At 34.3% G+C, this 18,824-nt stretch overlaps 1 protein-coding gene across 1 annotated transcript in view; it reads right to left on the bottom strand.

Moving 5' to 3' along the window:
- Nucleotides 1-18,824, bottom strand: part of LOC149799796 (ATP-binding cassette sub-family C member 5-like) — a 141,804-nt gene that overhangs the window by 83,150 nt on the left and 39,830 nt on the right. The window contains exons 9-12 of the mRNA XM_089959187.1: nucleotides 18,199-18,261; nucleotides 11,867-11,951; nucleotides 10,535-10,683; nucleotides 1,997-2,104 (exon numbers count right to left, since the gene is read on the bottom strand). Coding sequence (XP_089815313.1) covers nucleotides 1,997-2,104; nucleotides 10,535-10,683; nucleotides 11,867-11,951; nucleotides 18,199-18,261 — 405 coding nt within the window. The remainder of the gene's footprint in view (nucleotides 1-1,996; nucleotides 2,105-10,534; nucleotides 10,684-11,866; nucleotides 11,952-18,198; nucleotides 18,262-18,824) is intronic.

The following is an 18,824-nucleotide window of genomic DNA, read 5'->3' on the forward strand; positions in this document are numbered from 1 at the left end:
GTTATTAAATCTATGAATATTTGGAGTTAGGGACTTATGACCAATGGACTGCTAAATTTTGGTTAAGAATGGTCCAAGTTTCAACTAATTTGCTCAATGACAATCTTGATGACAGAATTTGCTGTAGTATGTATATTATACACAATTCCAATAAAGATTGAGTGGACTGTTTGGCATAACTTCAACTGGATCTGAAACAATTGTTGCTGTAGGTGCTGTTTTAGGTATCTTCATCAGTGGTGGTGGCATTCAAACATAAACCATACAATGCAAAATGATTCCATATTTGGATGAATGCTTAATACCTCATGTTTGGAAGAATTTATGAATGCCCTTTTATTGCAGCCTTTCAAAACAATTTTCAAGAAACTGGACAAAACATCTTCTGCCAAATAAGCACACATGCTACATGGAAGAAAGAAGGCACATCTCATGGTTGTACCTCAAGACTTATTACTCTTGACTGACATATCTGCACTGAAAAGGAAAATAAAAATAAAACAAGTTTATACAACTAATTTACAAGCTGTTCAAGTAGGCGTACTCACATTATCATGACAACCTAAGAAGTGAGTAATAAACTTAAATTTGGATGACCAATAAAAATACACGTGTGAAAATCTGTGTTATCACTCAATGTCATATGGACAATAATGAGCAGGGGGAAAAATCCAGAAAAATGATTAAATTCACCATATTAGACACAAATGAAAACACCATATATATCAGCCATTTGGTTTATTACCATTGCAAAACAATGCTGGACATTCAAAAGTGATTTTAAAGTGTAATGGATTCTTCTGTTAACATTTACAAGCAAAAGCTTAAAGCAGTAAACTTTTTACATCTGGGATATGAGCAGCAACCTAACAGAAACTAGGGGAGTTAATCTGTATGAGAGGAGTTACTTCCCTTTTTCTATAGAATACATAGATGGAATGACATGTTGTTGTTGTAGGGTTTAACACCATTTTTCAGCACAAGATAGGCTATGCATGGCGGCCAGTATTAACAGTGGAGGAAAAACCCAGGAAAACCCCGGAAAGAACCACCGACCCATGAGAAGCTACTGGCAGGCTTTCTCACATACCCACATTGGCTGAACCCAAGACTCGAACCAACGCAGACAGAGGTGAGATGGCAGTGATCCGTAACAGTGAGCACTTTAGACCACTTGGCCACTTGAGGCCCTATATTTTATTGTCTTTCTGGGAGAGTTGGATTAGGAGGTAGCAAAGAGTAATTTGAAATGTTAATGTAATCAGAGAATGTATTTGATTGAGAAATTTATATGCTTGGGTCGAAGATTAACAAACCTGCATGCTCAAAAACACAATAAAAATTCCTGACCAGAACATGTCACTGCCTGCCTAATACCTTCTCAACAACTGCTTCCTACTCTGAACTTTTCTGTTTTGCACGCATAAAAAAGCTCTTCAGCAATGTTGTAAAACTATGAAGTGTGTGTGTGTGTGTGTGTGTAATAAACACACTCAAGCCATTTGATGGTTTTTGGATAAATGTTTGCTATTCTAAGGTCAACTCACCTTTGATTATTTTCTTAATTTGTAACATTTTTCAACAGCTTTTCCAATTTCACATACAAAAAGAGCTTTTTCCTCCCAGCTTTTATGTAGCATTTTTGCTTTTCTGGAGTTGTTTCTTTCCATGATGAAAAGCTTAACTAGCTTGAAACATCAGGAAACTGTTTTGTAACTATGCCTTTGCTTATATTTCTGTTAATAAACATACTAAACTGTGCTTTAATAATAGGCAATAAAACTACATTTATGGAAAATGAAACCATTTAAGCCAAAAATGTATTTTCCTAATTCAAAAACAATTGGTCCTGGAAATCTTAAACCAGAAAATCTATAGTAAATATTAATACATGAACACTTTATGCTGAAATAACTTTAGCCAATGTAAATTTCCATTAACTAAGACAATTTACTTACATATGAGGACCCACCCACCCACCACACAAATATCATACCTTGTATCTTCTGAAAGAGACTGAGACATCAGCTAAAGCCTTCACAGAAAATGGGAGAACACCAAGAGAGAACTTCATGGCGTTAAGGACCGCTATGATGGAGAAAGCCTTTTAGAAAAAAGATGGTAAATATTAATACAAGCATCTTAATCAGGAAATCAGTTATTCTATGCATTCATGTTTCACATATCTGAGGTAGTGGGTTCAATCCTTGATTCTAGCTCAAGTGAAGGTAAATTATTCAAGAATGGTGGTTTTCTTTGGTTTTCTGATTTTCAAATTCAGACAAAAGCATACTCAAAGATATAGAAACTAATTTATGGCAGGTTTTATGACATTCATAATACTGTGTTAATTTAAAGGTTTTGACGGATAAAACATTAAATACAGAAGAAAAAACGAAATTGTTAACTGCATTATCTATGTGAAGACAATTTTCAAGCTATTTAAGTTATTTTATGACAAATACCATAAAATGGTCCAAGTTTAATACAACATACATACAGAGTAACATTCTGACACAGCAATCTATGTTGCTATACAATCCCATTCAGGAAAAAGTAATTTCTTAATTTATTAATTTCCTAAATGCTGAAAATGTTTTAAGCTGTGTCTGCCATAACACTGGGTATTTTTTTATTCATCTTCTGCATATAAAAATGGTTGTAAAAATTTTCTTTCATAGTATCAGAAATTTTTGTGGGGGACCAATTCTTGTTATTGGCCTGAACCATGAATTTAAAAACCCAATGAAAAATCAGCCACTCATTTTCTTACTGTGTTTCATTCCTAGAGATTAACGAACTACTAGTATTATATAAATCAATGTCAATCTGGTAATAAAATATTAGCTTTTCCATGCGTTTATTTTATCATTTGAAAAAAGAATTATAAAGCATCTTATACTGTTTCAATGCACACATATTGATAAGGTATCCGATAGCTGTATTTTCCACTCACTGCCTTAAAGTGATTAGTGAGGTAAGTAAGGATAGAGAAAAATGAGAAAAGACATAAGCTAATGAAACACTTGTAATACTGAAAATGAAAGAAAGAATAATAAAAAATACCAGCATATGAAAATTAAACTTAAAACAAAAATTCAAATTGACCCTTGATTTGAATATAATTGTTGCTGAAAAATTTAAATCCTCCTGGAACCATGTATCTTTATATGAATGCATTTTTATTCCAAAAGAACAATAAACCTGTAAAATACTAGAGCTATTGTTGAAGCAATGTATATACACTAATTACAGTAGAGTATTAAACCCCACACTTCACTGTTTTTTCCTGCCAAAGCCATAGTATCAATATTGTGTTAATCAAGTCTTTTAGTTCAAATAAATGCTTGTCTGGCAATAATCCCCAAATTGCAGAATTAAACAAGTCCAGCTTTCTCAAAATCACCAATAATTAGGTTTGATCATTTGCTCTTTGTCACACAAGTTTCAATTATCCATTCAGCGTGAATTGGTTTGATTAATGAGGTTACAAGGTGCACTAATACAGTGCAATGATCATCACCAGTAACACATTCCTTTCCCATGAACTTTTAGCATACCAGTTGTAGAAGTGTGAATTTAAATCTTTTGTTTTTATTGTCAAGTCTAGTGGCTGATGTTGATCTGTACAAGAAGCACAAATGAGTGATTCTGCTGTCTTTTAATTTAGTTAGCATCTTTGCACGTTGGTGTTAATGGCTTCCTTTGATGTCCAGCACATGATAAAAACACAGTATAATATTCATAGGTGTTTTATTTTTGCTTGTAGCAGTAGTATTCTTTAATCATTGTTGGCTGAATCAGCTTCCAATGTTATTCACTCAGTTCAAAACAACAGGCCATTCCAGTGTCCTAGTGGTTAGAGTGTCTGCCTCAGATGTGGGAGGTTGTGGGTTCAAGCCCCCATTGAGTCATACCAAAGAGTTTTAAAAATGGTACTAAAAGCCACCTTGCTAGATGCTCAACATTAAGAGGTTAGCGTTAGGACTGGTTAGCCTGGTGTCAGGATAATGTGACTGTGTGGTACATCATGCTACATGTCTGTGGCATGATGCCCCAGTGCTAGACATCACTATAAACTGCCACACTGCAGAGATCATAGCAATATGACTGAAAATTTGTTAAAGCTACTTTACAAATCCAAATCACACAAGTGAAAACACATAAGTATTGAACTTGTCAGGTCTCTGATTTGTGCTCATACATGTGGCAATATTATTTTTAAAAATTCAAGTGACTGCCGTTTGTGTTGGCATAGTTTTATTTTTTTTCTATCCTTTATTTTGGGTACTTTCTTAGGCTAAACCATGAAATTAAATACCTATTAATATGCAAACTTTGACGTGCAGAACCATGAACATAAGTACCTGCACAGATGTACTATTTTTACAAAAGCATGAAAATTGATCCCTTTGAAAACAAATGATACTACAGTATTTCAAAACTTTATATTATTCAAAACATTTTTAAAGAGAAATTTAAAAACTCTGGATCTGAGATATAGATAGAGTACAATAAAAATGTTTCATTCATCCTGAGCAAGCCCCAGAGATTTGAATCCTGGATAAAATTTGATGGGTCATTTTATGATGATGCACATAGAGACAAAACTAAGCTGGTGACACTTCACCCATCTAATCACCTTCAATCAATGTGGATATGTAAGAAAGCCTGCCAGTAGTTTCCCATGGGTTTGTGGTTGCTCCCATAGGCTTTACCAGGTTCTTCATCCACCAAATATACTGACTGCCATGTATAGCCTATCATGTGCTGAAAAATGGTGTCATACCCACAATCACCTATCAATTTTCACTCTGACAAAGTTACTTCACACAATTTTACACTTCTTTTTGTATGAATCAGTTCTGGATGTAAAATGTCTGTATAAAAATCTAACTTAAAGACTACATTATACCTTAAGAAAATGTAATATTAATTGCTAGTTAATTGGTGTTAACTGCTAGCTAAGGAGTCAGCAATCTATTTTACATAGCATGCCACTTTTTTACAGATTAATTACAAAATGAATGAGTACATGCCACCAGTAAGAGAGTGACACTGTTAAAATTGAGATTTTTGGCTGCCCTTTGCATGACACACAAAACTTCTTGACGTCCCACCTTGTGGCACATGTGCCATAGGCTGCTGACCCATGAGCTAGCTCGTTAAAGATTAAATGTTTGAATAATCAATAAAATAAAGAAAAGCTAAAAACATAACAGTCTAAAAGTTAAAAAATTTAGCAAAATGTGAAAAAATGCCATAATGGCATGAAAATCTAATGAGGTTTGTAATGACCTAGGATATTAAACCATGTGACAAGAAAGAGACAACCAACAAGCTTTGCAAAATATAAAATATTATTTCCCTAAAATACAAAGTGAAAGAATTAAAAATAACATCAGTATGGTATCAATTCTTATTTCCTAAAATGTTCCATCAATTCCTATAGATCAAAATAATATTCTTCTTTGAATATAATAGTAAATATCCAAGTGTCCTTTGAATAAAGTCACATAATCCAGTTCAGTTATTAATATTCAAATATCTTTGAATAAATGTTCTACAAAGCATTCCAACAAATGATTAGCAAATTTTTAAATAAATAAGTCAAAATCCTCAATGTATATCTTGCAAGACTGATATAAACTTTAAAAATGAATAATTCAGCATTCCACTTTACTTATAGAGAAAGATAAATTAAGCTAACAATGCAACTCATAATAACACCATTTCTAGAATGTAAATCCAGGCTTTCAATGAATCATACTGATATTTCAAAATGTCTCATTTTCAGTCAACAACCTGCTCCAGTTTTAACCAATCAAAAACTAGGACAGTCTGATCCTTCTACAGTATAAATGTCTTCCTTGGATCACATGAAGTTTAATACATTGTATGTCAAAAATATGGAAAAACTGCTGCAATTGCATGCAAATTTAATCAGGTCATCTACATTTAGATGGGGATAAAATAAAAAAATTATTTTGTCTATGTTGAGTGTTTTTTGCACAATCTTGCTAACAAGCTTCTTGGGACCAATGAATGTACAGACATACACATGACTAGATTATGATGTCACCATAGTAAGCAAAACAGTGAGAGGCATAAACATTGTTAGAAATATTCAGGTACATAAAATGGCAATTTCCATCTCTGAATTCAAAATTTAGTATGAATGTCCATTACGTGCTGATTGGACCCAAAATGTAGTGAGAACGTCCAATCTGTCCTGGTTTGACCCAGAATGTGGTGAGAATACCCATTACATGCTGGCATGATCCAAAATGTGGTGAGAATATCCATTACATGCTGGCTTAATCCAAAATGTAGTGAGGATGTCCATTACATGCTGGCTTGATCCAAAATGTGCTGAGAATATCCATTACATGCTGGCTTGATCCAAAATGTGCTGAGAATATCCATTACATGCTGGCTTGATCCAAAAATGTAGTGAGAATATCCATTACATGCTGGTTTGACCCAAAATGTGGTGAGAATATCCACTACATGCTGTTTTGACTCAAAATGTGGTGAGAATATCCATTACATGCTGGCTTGATCCAAAATGTGGTGAGAATATCCATTACATGCTGGCTTGATCCAAAACGTGGTGAGAATATCCACTACATGCTGGCTTGATCCAAAATGTGGTGAGAATATCCATTACATGCTGGCTTGATCCAAAATGTGGTGAGAATACCCATTACATGCTGGCTTGATCCAAAATGTAGTGAGGATGTCCATTACATGCTGGCTTGATCCAAAATGTGGTAAGAATATCCATTACATGCTGGCTTGATCCAAAAATGTAGTGAGAATATCCATTACATGCTGGTTTGACCCAAAATGTGGTGAGAATATCCATTACATGCTGGCTTGATCCAAAATGTGGTGAGAATATCCATTACATGCTCGCTTGATCCAAAATGTGGTGAGAATATCCATTACATGCTCGCTTGATCCAAAATGTGGTGAGAATATCCATTACTGCTGGCTTGATCCAAAATGTGGTGAGAATATCCATTACATGCTGGCTTGATCCAAAATGTGGTGAGAATATCCATTACATGCTGGCTTGATCCAAAATGTGGTGAGAATATCCATTACATGCTGGCTTGATCCAAAATGTAGTGAGAATATCCATTACATGCTGGCTTGATCCAAAATGTGCTGAGAATATCCATTACATGCTGGCTTGATCCAAAATGTGGTGCAAATATCCATTACATGCTGGCTTGATCCAAAATGTGGTGAGAATATCCATTACATGCTGGCTTGATCCAAAATGTGGTGAGAATATCCATTATATGCTGGCTTGATCCAAAATGTGGTGAGAATATCCATTACATGCTGGCTTGATCCAAAATGTGATGAGCATATCCATCACATGCTGGCTTGATCCAAAAATGTAGTGAGAATATCCATTACATGCTGGCTTGATCCAAAAATGTAGTGAGAATATCCATTACATGCTGGTTTGACTCAAAATGTGGTGAGAATATCCATTACATGCTGGCTTGATCCAAAATGTAGTGAGGATGTCCATTACATGCTGGTTTGACCCAAAATGTGGTAAGAATATCCATTACATGCTGGTTTGACTCAAAATGAGGTGAGAATATCCATTACATGCTGGCTTGATCCAAAAATGTAGTGAGAATATCCATTACATACTGGTTTGACCCAAAATGTGGTAAGAATATCCATTACATGATGGTTTGACCCAAAATGTGTTGAGAATATCCATTACATGCTGGCTTGATCCAAAATGTGATGAGCATATCCATTACATGCTGGCTTGACCCAAATGTAGTGAGGATATCCATTACATGCTGGCTTGATCCAAAATGTGGTGAGAATATCCATTACATGCTGGCTTGATCCAAAATGTAGTGAGAATATCCATTACATGCTGGCTTGATCCAAAATGTGGTGAGAATATCCATTACATGCTGGCTTGATCCAAAATGTGGTGAGAATACCCATTACATGCTGGCTTGATCCAAAATGTAGTGAGGATGTCCATTACATGCTGGCTTGATCCAAAATGTGGTGAGAATATCCATTACATGCTGGCTTGATCCAAAATGTAGTGAGAATATCCTTTACATGCTGGCTTGATTAAAAATGTGTTGAGAATATCCATTACATGCTGGCTTGATCCAAAATGTGATGAGCATATCCATTACATGCTGGCTTGACCCAAATGTAGTGAGGATATCCATTACATGCTGGCTTGATCCAAAATGTGGTGAGAATATCCATTACATGCTGGCTTGATCCAAAATGTGGTGAGAATATCCATTATATGCTGGCTTGATCCAAAATGTGGTGAGAATATCCATTACATGCTGGCTTGATCCAAAATGTGGTGAGAATATCCATTACATGCTGGCTTGATCCAAAATGTGGTGAGAATATCCATTACATGCTGGCTTGATCCAAAATGTGGTGAGAATATCCATTACATGCTGGCTTGATCCAAAATGTGGTGAGAATATCCATTACATGCTGGCTTGATCCAAAATGTGGTGAGAATATCCATTACATGCTGGCTTGATCCAAAATGTGGTGAGCATATCCATTACATGCTGGCTTGATCCAAAAATATAGTGAGAATATCCATTACATGCTGGCTTGATCCAAAAATATAGTGAGAAAATCCATTACATGCTGGTTTGACCCAAAATGTGGTGAGAATATCCATTACATGCTGCCTTGATCCAAAATTTGATAAGAATATCCATTACATGCTGGCTTGATCCAAAATGGTGAGAATATCCATTACATGCTGGCTTGATCCAAAATGTGTTGAGACTATCCATTACATGCTGGCTTGATCCAAAATGTAGTGAGAATATCCATTACATGCTGGCTTGATTCAAAATGTGGTGAGAATATCCATTACATGCTGGCTTGATCCAAAATGTGGTGAGAATATCCATTGCATGCTGTTTTGACTCAAAATGTGGTGAGAATATCCATTACATGCTGCCTTGATCCAAAATTTGATAAGAATATCCATTACATGCTGGCTTGATCCAAAATGGTGAGAATATCCATTACATGCTGGCTTGATCCAAAATGTGTTGAGAATATCCATTACATGCTGGCTTGATCCAAAATGTAGTGAGAATATCCATTACATGCTGGCTTGATTCAAAATGTGGTGAGAATATCCATTACATGCTGGCTTGATCCAAAATGTGGTGAGAATATCCATTGCATGCTGTTTTGACTCAAAATGTGGTGAGAATATCCATTACATGCTGGCTTGGATATATGTAATGGATATTCTCACCACATTTTGGATCAAGCCAGCATGTAATGGATATTCTCACCACATTTTGGATCAAGCCAGCATGTAATGGATATTCTCACCACATTTTGGATTAAGCCAGCATGTAATGGATATTCTCACCACATTTTTAATCAAGCCAGCACGTAATGGATATTCTCACTACATTTTGGATCAAGCCAGCATGTAATGGATATTCTCACCGCATTTTGGATCAAGCCAGCATGTAATGGACATCCTCACTACATTTTGGATCAAGCCAGCATGTAATGGGTATTCTCACCACATTTTGGATCAAGCCAGCATGTAGTGGATATTCTCACCACATTTTGGATCAAGCCAGCATGTAGTGGATATTCTCACCACATTTTGGATCAAGCCAGCATGTAATGGATATTCTCACCATGTGGTAAGAATATCCATTACATGCTGGCTTGATCCAAAATGTGGTGAGAATATCCATTACATGCTGGTTTGACCCAAAATGTGGTGAGAATATCCACTACATGCTGTTTTGACTCAAAATGATGTCATGGGAATATCCACTATGCGCCAATTGGTCCCAAAATGTAATTAGAATGTCCATTACATGGCATGCTGGTTGGACCAAAAGTGTAGTGAGAATGTCCATTACAGGACGTACCAGTTTAACACAAAATGTCATGTGCTGGTTGGAACCAAAATGTAGTATGAATGTCGATTATATGCCGAATGGACCCAAAATTTAGTGAGAATATCCATTGCATGCTGTGTTGGTTGGACCAAACATTATAAAAGCTACTGTCAAGGTGTGCTTTTATAAGGCTAGTATGTTCAAACTGCTTTTGAAGCAAATTGTTATCATGAATTTCTCTCTTATACACATAAAATGATATAAATCTATACAAATCCAATATTCTTTATTTTCTCTCTCTTTTCATCAAATAAAAAAACACTCACAGCTTATTACATTTTCAAAAAATTTTGTGACTGAATTATTGCTAATTTTGTATCTTCTGTAACTTTTATTTATTACAGCATTAGCTGTTACTACACTGTTTGACCACCACATGTGACTGTTTGATATAAATATTTTTGTAAATTTCATATTCTTGTTAAATTGTCAACATTTATTTGAATGAAAATTTTGTGATTTAAGGGTAACTACTGGAAGTTTAACTACCCTGTCTGCTCTAAATTGTGAAAACCATTTCATCACTTAAATGCTGGGCTGCTCTGAGAAAAAAATCTGACCTCGACAGGTGTGAGATTGTTTCCAGTCAAAATATATCCAAGGAACATACAGACAGCTGCAAGGACAGGCACCATTGGGGCTGTTGCTGTGCTAATGCTTTGCACATATGCTGCCTTTTCTAGAACTGCTCTTTCCTCTGATCTTATTCCTGACAAATAAGAATAAAATGCATTAGAACAGAATCATCTTAGCATTCTAGGAACAGCTTCAGATTCCACTATCAATTTCCACACCCCAAACCCCACCCTTGCAAAATGTAATTCACCAGTCTGTTGCTTGCCTTTCATCAAGTTATCTTAAGGTAAAATAATATCCCATAACCTCAGGTGTTTGTACATGCTGTTTTTCTAAAGCATAACAAATTGTTTTATTGTATAAGCTAATTATAGTAAATGAACCATTGCAACTATGTGGTTACGTATATTTTAATTTGTTAGTGATTTTTTTATAGTTTTTATATTTCATTATATGCTACTGTAATGTAACAATGTATTTTTAACCTTGTCCAAAATCAAGTTTATTTTCTACTTGACCTCAATCTTATTACTTTATTCTGTAAACAACTAATAGCTAAAATATTCTGTGTATAGGTCTATTATCAGGATCATGATTAAGTAAATATGTTTATCTGGGTCTGGGTCTTGGTTATTGGAATTCCACTACAATTTACCCGGGGTACCTGACACAGCCCAGGTTCTATGTTATAATTTTAGTATTAGATTTTTAATCATAACTAAGATTTTATCTTGTAAATATGATGAACCTTCTCAAAGGCTATTTTCCATTAGGTAATGTTTTTTTTAGTAAATACTAATTGTGACCTGAGATCAAGCAGAAGACTACAAAATCTTTGTGAGTGGAAAATTTAATCATTCGTGCTTAAGATCTAGCAGAATCAATTTATTTTATTGTCATGTTCAGTAGTTCATTTGCGCTGGAACTAATTTTTTCAAATTGTTCAAGTGAATAAAAAATAATCCTGGACTGAGTCATTCACTGGGACATGTAGTGAATTCAAACCTGGAATTATATTACTGTGTTTCAACAAAAGACTGTTGGTACAACAACACAATACAGGCCACCACAGGCACATCAACAACTTCAGTGTTGGACTTTATTTGGATTTCTATTAAAATTTATTCAGAAATTTAAATTATTAGGACCTGTGTCTGTAATTCTATGATTATTTTGGGATTTTAATTTGCAATAAGTTCTTTTTTCATTTTCACTTTGTATTCTAAGGAAATAAATTATCTGTTGATTTTTACAAAGCTTGTTGCTTTTCACACTTTTCTTTTACTCATTTTAACGATGTCTATGTAAATAGTTACCTGATATGTGCTTAGCAAAGGATTTCTCCCAGGCATACATTTTAATCAGTTTGATGTATGTGAGTAGTTCATGCATCAGTCTCACCTAATAAGAAAAATATAAAAATGGTAAATTTTATATTAAATATTTAGGCTATATCTACTGTTCAAAGATACAATTCCAAATTACTTATCCTGGGCAATATGTAAACAACTATTTTGACTTTTTTGAGAAGAATTATTTGTAGAGTTCAGGATCAATTGTATTTTCAGTTCTAGAAATGATTCTAAGTGCTGTAAGATAATAATATCAACTCTCAATGGACATTACCATACCTGTTTGTATCCTCATTGCAAAAATGTCTTCCTTCATTTATTTAGTTGACATAACAGGTAATTCAAATATGAATGTAGGATGTTTAGTTGTCAAATAGCTGTCAAAAAGCTGTATTCACCATAGATTTTCCCTACTACGATATTCAAGGTTATATTTCCATAATTTACTGTACATTTTTAATGAAATTCAGTGCATAAGCTGTAAGTTCAGATGCACAAAAACTATTTGTTTATGCTTGGCTCTATCCTGGACACAACTAAGGCTGCACTGTTTATGTGTGTTAATGGCTTAATGAAGTTGATTGCTCATAAACATTTACAGAATTGGTAAATGTCTAAACAAATATGCATTTGGCTGTCAATATTGCAGGACCTACCCATTCCAATTAAATTATGTATTTCCATATCTCTGTTAGCGCCAGAAATATCCAGTGGCCTAAGAGCTAGAGCATCCACCTCAGATACGGGAGGTCGCAGGTTTGAACCCTGAGTCATACCAAAGACTAATAAAAATGTACTAGCAGCTGCCTCACTAAGCGCTCAGCATTACGAGGTTAATGTTAGGACTGGTCAGCCTGGTGTCAGGATAATGGGAGTGGGTGGGACATCATGCTACATGTCTGCAGCATGATGCCCCAGCACTAGACATGACTATAAACTGCCTTAGCAGACATCATAGCAATACGACTAAAATTGTTAAAGCTACAATAAAAATCTAAATCACATCTACTGTTAATGTCTGTTTATTTAGATTTGTCTGTTTAATCATTTCTTACAGTATGGATGATTTTTACCTCAAATATGGCATCACAAGGGAAAAAAGTTAAAGATGATGAGAGCTGATTACACAGTGCATTATTCAACTAATTCATTTGATCATCTTACTGACCAAATTCTCTTTAAAATAACATTATTCGCCTTTGAACAACATGCTTGTTAACAGAATATTCGATGAGTAACAACCTTTTGTTAAAGAAACATCATTTCAAGATTGTAAGCCACTGCAGGTTTTTTAGTGATCATAAATGCTATAAAAGCAATTATTTCATCATGCAGATGCATGTAGCAGTACAAAATATCAAAAATGCCCTAAAGCTGCTTTACCTAATTGTCAGCTATACTCAACCAAGACATGTATTAAAAACTGAATTAAATTGTAATATGAGATCAAATATGTACAGCAGTCAAACAGTCACAAGTTGAGTGAGATGTGTCATGTCAACGGTTTACATGTAAGTAGCTTCAGCAGATTGGGGGAAAGGTTGGGTTTTTAGTCATTTTGATCAAATGGCATAATTTTGGTTGTTTTATACCATGTACATATTTAAACATTTTTTAAACATTGTAGCCTAAGACAAAACAGATTTGCCTATCAGCATAGGCTATATTGCATGCTCTAAAATTAGCTGCAGTTAAATACACTTACTGGATATGGTCAAGTGACCGTTCTGGAATTAGCCAAATCACACCAATCTGCTTTGTCATTCTATCAAAAAGGCAACATGCTTAACACAATATTCATCATATTTTCTGTTCAGATTTTAATGATGCTTTCTATTTAATACAAGTAACAATCTTCACAAGTTAGCAAGTCACAATGAAAAGTCAGATAAAAAATAATGATTTTCTTTGGGACTTAGATAAGATGTAACAACAGTTGATTGTCCCAATGAGTGTACTGGTACCTGTAAGATCAAAAAGCAGGTGGGACAGTTGTGTCAATTAGTGTACTGGTACCTGTAAGATCAAAAAGCAGGTGGAACTGGAAGGGATTTTGTGGCATTCTGCCTATCTCCAGTGGAGAAAAACAACATAAATTTCTTCATAAATATATTACATAAAAGCAAAGTTTCAACATCAGTCTCTACATTTTACATGGTCTTAGATCAATAATACAGATTGTGAAACATGAACTCAACTGGTAATGTGAAACATGCACTCAACTGGTTGCCTGGTAATGTGAAAGATGCACTCAACTGGTTGCCTGGTAATGTGAATTTTGCACTCAACTGGTTGCCTAACAAGACCAATAAAACAAAAAAACACAAAACATAATTTTAAACACTTAATATTACTTTATAAACGTATTAATCAGGAGTTCACACACCTGCTGTTTGCATAAAAAATAAAATATGACTTCCTATGTAAACACAAGTTTCAAATCTAGCTGACAAATTGTTACTACTGGCATGTCCAAGAGAATAGTGGTCCTTGCATAATGCCATTCACTAACTTGTAACCAAAGCTACCCAAAGCATCAGGTAGGGCATGCAACCCTTAGTATAACATAATTCATCTGTTCTTAGCTATATTTCCCATCAATAAATTAAAGACACATAAAGCAGACTGAGGTGATATAATTGCACCAAATGTATTTCTTTGATTGGAAACTACATTTGAACAGCATAAGACACTTAATTTGGGGAAGAGAAATTGTATCATGCCTTAATGAAAACTTACATCAAACCAGATTACAAAGAAATGTTGTAAACTAAATTTACTACATAAGGCATGTATGTTTGTATATGGTTTAACATCACATCAACATAATCCTGGCTATATAATGCTGATCAAGTTTAGATATGAGAAAAGCATACAAAACAAAGACAAGGGCATAAATGTGCAAAATCCTTAAAAAGTAAAGGCCAATGTTCTGAAATAAACAACACTCTTTTAAAAAGTCTAAGATCATGACAGCAGTCACATCGTCACTGGATGCATCCAAAAGGTCAACAAACAAAGGCAAAGGGCTCATTCCATGTCTCCAGGCCCACAGGGGTAAATGAGAAACAAAGAGAATGACAGATGATGAGATCTTGCTGATTGTGCAATACAATAGTGGATATGCCTATTAGGTGATCCTATGCAATGATGGGTATGCATTAAATGATCCTATGCAATGATGGATATGCATTACGCAATCCTATACAATGATGGGTATATATTAAGTGATCCTATACAATGATGGGCATGCATTAAGCAATCCTATACAATGATGGGTATGCATTAAACGATCCTATACAATGATGGGTATGCCTATTAGGTGATCCTACGTAATAATGGCTATGCCTGCTAAGCAATCCATTACAATGATGGGTATGCCTATTAAGTGATCCTTTACAATGATTGGTATGCATTAAGTGATCCTGTACAATGATGGGTATGCATTAAGCAATCCTATACAATGATGGGTAGGCATTAAGTGTTCCTATACAATGATTGCTATGTATTCAATTATCCTATACGATGATGGGTATGCCTATTAAGTGATCCTATGCAATGATGGGTATGCCTATTAAGTGATCCCATGCAATGATGGGTATGCCTATTAAGTGATCCTATGCAATGATGGGTATGCCTATTAAGTGATCCTATGCAATGATGGGTATGCCTATTAAGTGATCCTACACAATGATGCCTATTGAGTGATTTTATATGACAGATTGATCCAACTACAAGTGTATGGGCCAAATCTGGCCCGTGCTCATACAAAAAGTCAGTTTTATAATCATAGTATATATATATATATATATATATATATATATATATATATATATATATATATATATATATATACACACACACAGTGGAACCCCGCTATAATGCGATAATTGCAAAATTGGATCGCGTTAATATCGGGGTTGTGTTAATGCAGGGTTTTGCAGTATTTTACTTTTTTGAGAGAACAACTCATTGGCACATACACATGTATTCATGTCTACGGTATATGATGAATAGGGTATCAACACCGTTTACTATCATGCCGTCATGGCATTCAGTTCATCTATAATGCATGTAATTCCACTGAAAAACTGCACGCAGATTTACGATATTCAATATTTTTTCCCCTAATCATTGTATCTGAATTCAATGTCTAATATATAGCATAAACATAGTATCAACACCATTTACTTGCCATCTAATATTGTACCGTCGGGGCTTGAAATTAATCCATAAAATATGTAATTCCATTGCAAAAATTGCATACATATTTAAACTATTCAATAACTTTGTCACACATCATTATGTGTCTGAATTCAATGGAAAAAATTAACAGCAAAATTAGGTTAAGAAAGACAAAGCATGTGTACGGTTCATTACGTTACAGGATATATGAACGGTGTCTGTACAAATTTCATACTGCTAAAATGTTCTCTTATGCATTTCCGTGTACATTTATCCATTGCAAATTTCCAATAATTAACGCTTGTATGCCTATTTGTTTGAACAACTACAACAGAATAATTACAAATCAACACATTCTTTCAGCGTACATGTAACTTTTACTTCAGATTTTGTGAATATCGAAAGAAACGTGTGATAACTACTATACTAATCATGGTGCAAAGTGCAGAGAATGATTTGCGTTTGTGAACTTGCTTTTCCATAATGGTCAAATATTTTTATAAAAAAATAGGATATTAATAATGAGTTCATAAACAAACACCATACCCATGTAAAACCCGAGAACTAAGTGCAGTAGGCCTGCAAATGTCACGAGTCACTTTTTAAAGAAAAATGTAAAGCTGAACGCATGTACAATTTCATACCCGTTCAATTTCCAGCTAATAAAGCAGACATTATTTACTGGTCAACTGATTGCGTCTAATAACACTGCCAGGCCCATAAAACATGTTGGCAGCTTTCGTTTTTTGATGTTTATTAAATTGTGAGAATCTTTTATCAACCACCGCATTGTCTGCTGATTGGTTGTGTATGCAATTAAAGAAGAAACACATGTCAACTATTGTTTGAGCAATGATTGTATACAGAATTAATTGAAGACAATCACAAAGACGACTAACTGGCTTTACTCATGGACCAGTAATAAATAACATTTCCGATAATGTTTATTTTGGCATAAGACTTCAAGAACCTGGTGAAATTGTTACATTTCAGAAGCCAAGCCAAGATTGTATTATATTCGAATTCAAAAGCGAATTCTTCCACAAAATGATAAAAAACGTTTTACACACTATTTCTCTTACTTTAAAAAAAAGTATTTTTTTCTGGGTACGAGAAAAATACACGTACACGTATTTAAAATTTCAGGAACCAATCCACAATCGTATTATATTTTGTACTGTATTCAAATTTATACACGATCTCTTCCCCAAAATGAAAATCAATTTTTTTGCGCAAAGTGCAGAGAATGAATTGCGTTTGTGAACTTGCTTTTCCATAATGGTAAAATATTTTAATAAAAATAGGAAATTAATAACGAGTTCATAAGCCAACGCCATGCACATGTAAAACCCGAGAACTAAGTGTAGTAGGCCTGCAAATGTCACGAGTTACTTTTATATATTTTTTTAAAGCTGAACGCATGTACAATTTCATACCCTTTCAATTTCCAGCTAATAAAGCAGACATTATTTACTGGTCAACTGATTGCATCTAATAACACCACCAAGCCCAGCAAACATGCTGGCAGCTATTTTTTTTACTGGATCAGTAATAAGTAACATTTCCGATAATGTTTATTTTTGGCATAACACTTTAAGAACCTGGTGATATTGTTAAATTTCAGAAGATACGCCACAATCGTATTATATTAAAATTTATACGCAAACTCTTCCCCCAAAATGATAATAAACGTTTTACACCCTATTTCAGGAACCATGCCACGATCATATTAAATTGGAATCCATATGCGATCTCCTCTCCATAATGATACTAATTTATTTATACACTATTTCATGTACTTTGGGAAAAAAATATTTTTTTTTATGTGCGAATATACGAAATTTCGGGAGCCATGTCACGACCGCGTCATATCCGAATTCGCATTAAATCGGGGTTCTTTATAGCGGGGTTCCTCTGTGGATATATATAAAATGTTTGTGGGCCATATATATATATATATATATATATATATATATATGGCCCACAAACATTTTAATTTTTAATTTTTGGTCCATGTGGCCCATGCCATTGAAGATATTGATATAAAATGATAAAAACTAAATTAATCCATAAAGCTAAGATCCACAAGACTATCAAATCTGCTCACTTACCCTTTTGTCTGTGATGACTATGCACTTATTTCTGAAGTAGGCAGTCATTCTCGAAATGATGTACTAAAAAAAAAAATAATTTAGTAAAATTAGACACCAGTATTTTGGCATAATATAAACTTATCAATATAACTTATTAGTATGAAAAATCTACATTAAATTTCATATGTAAATTCATCTTTTTTTCAAAAGCCTCAGGTTAAACTGTTCATATATACAAGTTAAAAGGTGACAGAAAAGACAGTGTATTGAAAAATATAAGGTTGATTTTCATACAAGTCTGGAGAAGTCATTCCAATTTTTGTAAATGGTGGCCATATAATTTCAACCAATCTATGCCTGAATGCTTCATATCAAAGTTGGTAGCATTCTGATGAGTAGTTATTGAGAGAAAGTTGTTCTAAGAATTTTCTGTTTTTAGTAATGGTGCCTATATCTGATGGTGGATCAGTGTGAGATGTACACATCTGAATGCCTTCCATGCCAGGATGCTTTCTATTTTAATTAGTCAAATTCAATTTAGTGTCAGGATGCTTTCTATCCAAATTAGTCAAATTCAGTTTAGTGCCAGGATGCTTTCTATTCAAATTAGTCAAATTCAGTTTAGTGCCAGGACGCTTTCTATC

The sequence above is a fragment of the Sinohyriopsis cumingii genome, chromosome 5 (genome assembly GCF_028554795.1).
Source record: "Sinohyriopsis cumingii isolate HCF-2022 chromosome 5, ASM2855479v2, whole genome shotgun sequence".
Lineage (NCBI taxonomy): Eukaryota > Metazoa > Mollusca > Bivalvia > Unionida > Unionidae > Sinohyriopsis > Sinohyriopsis cumingii.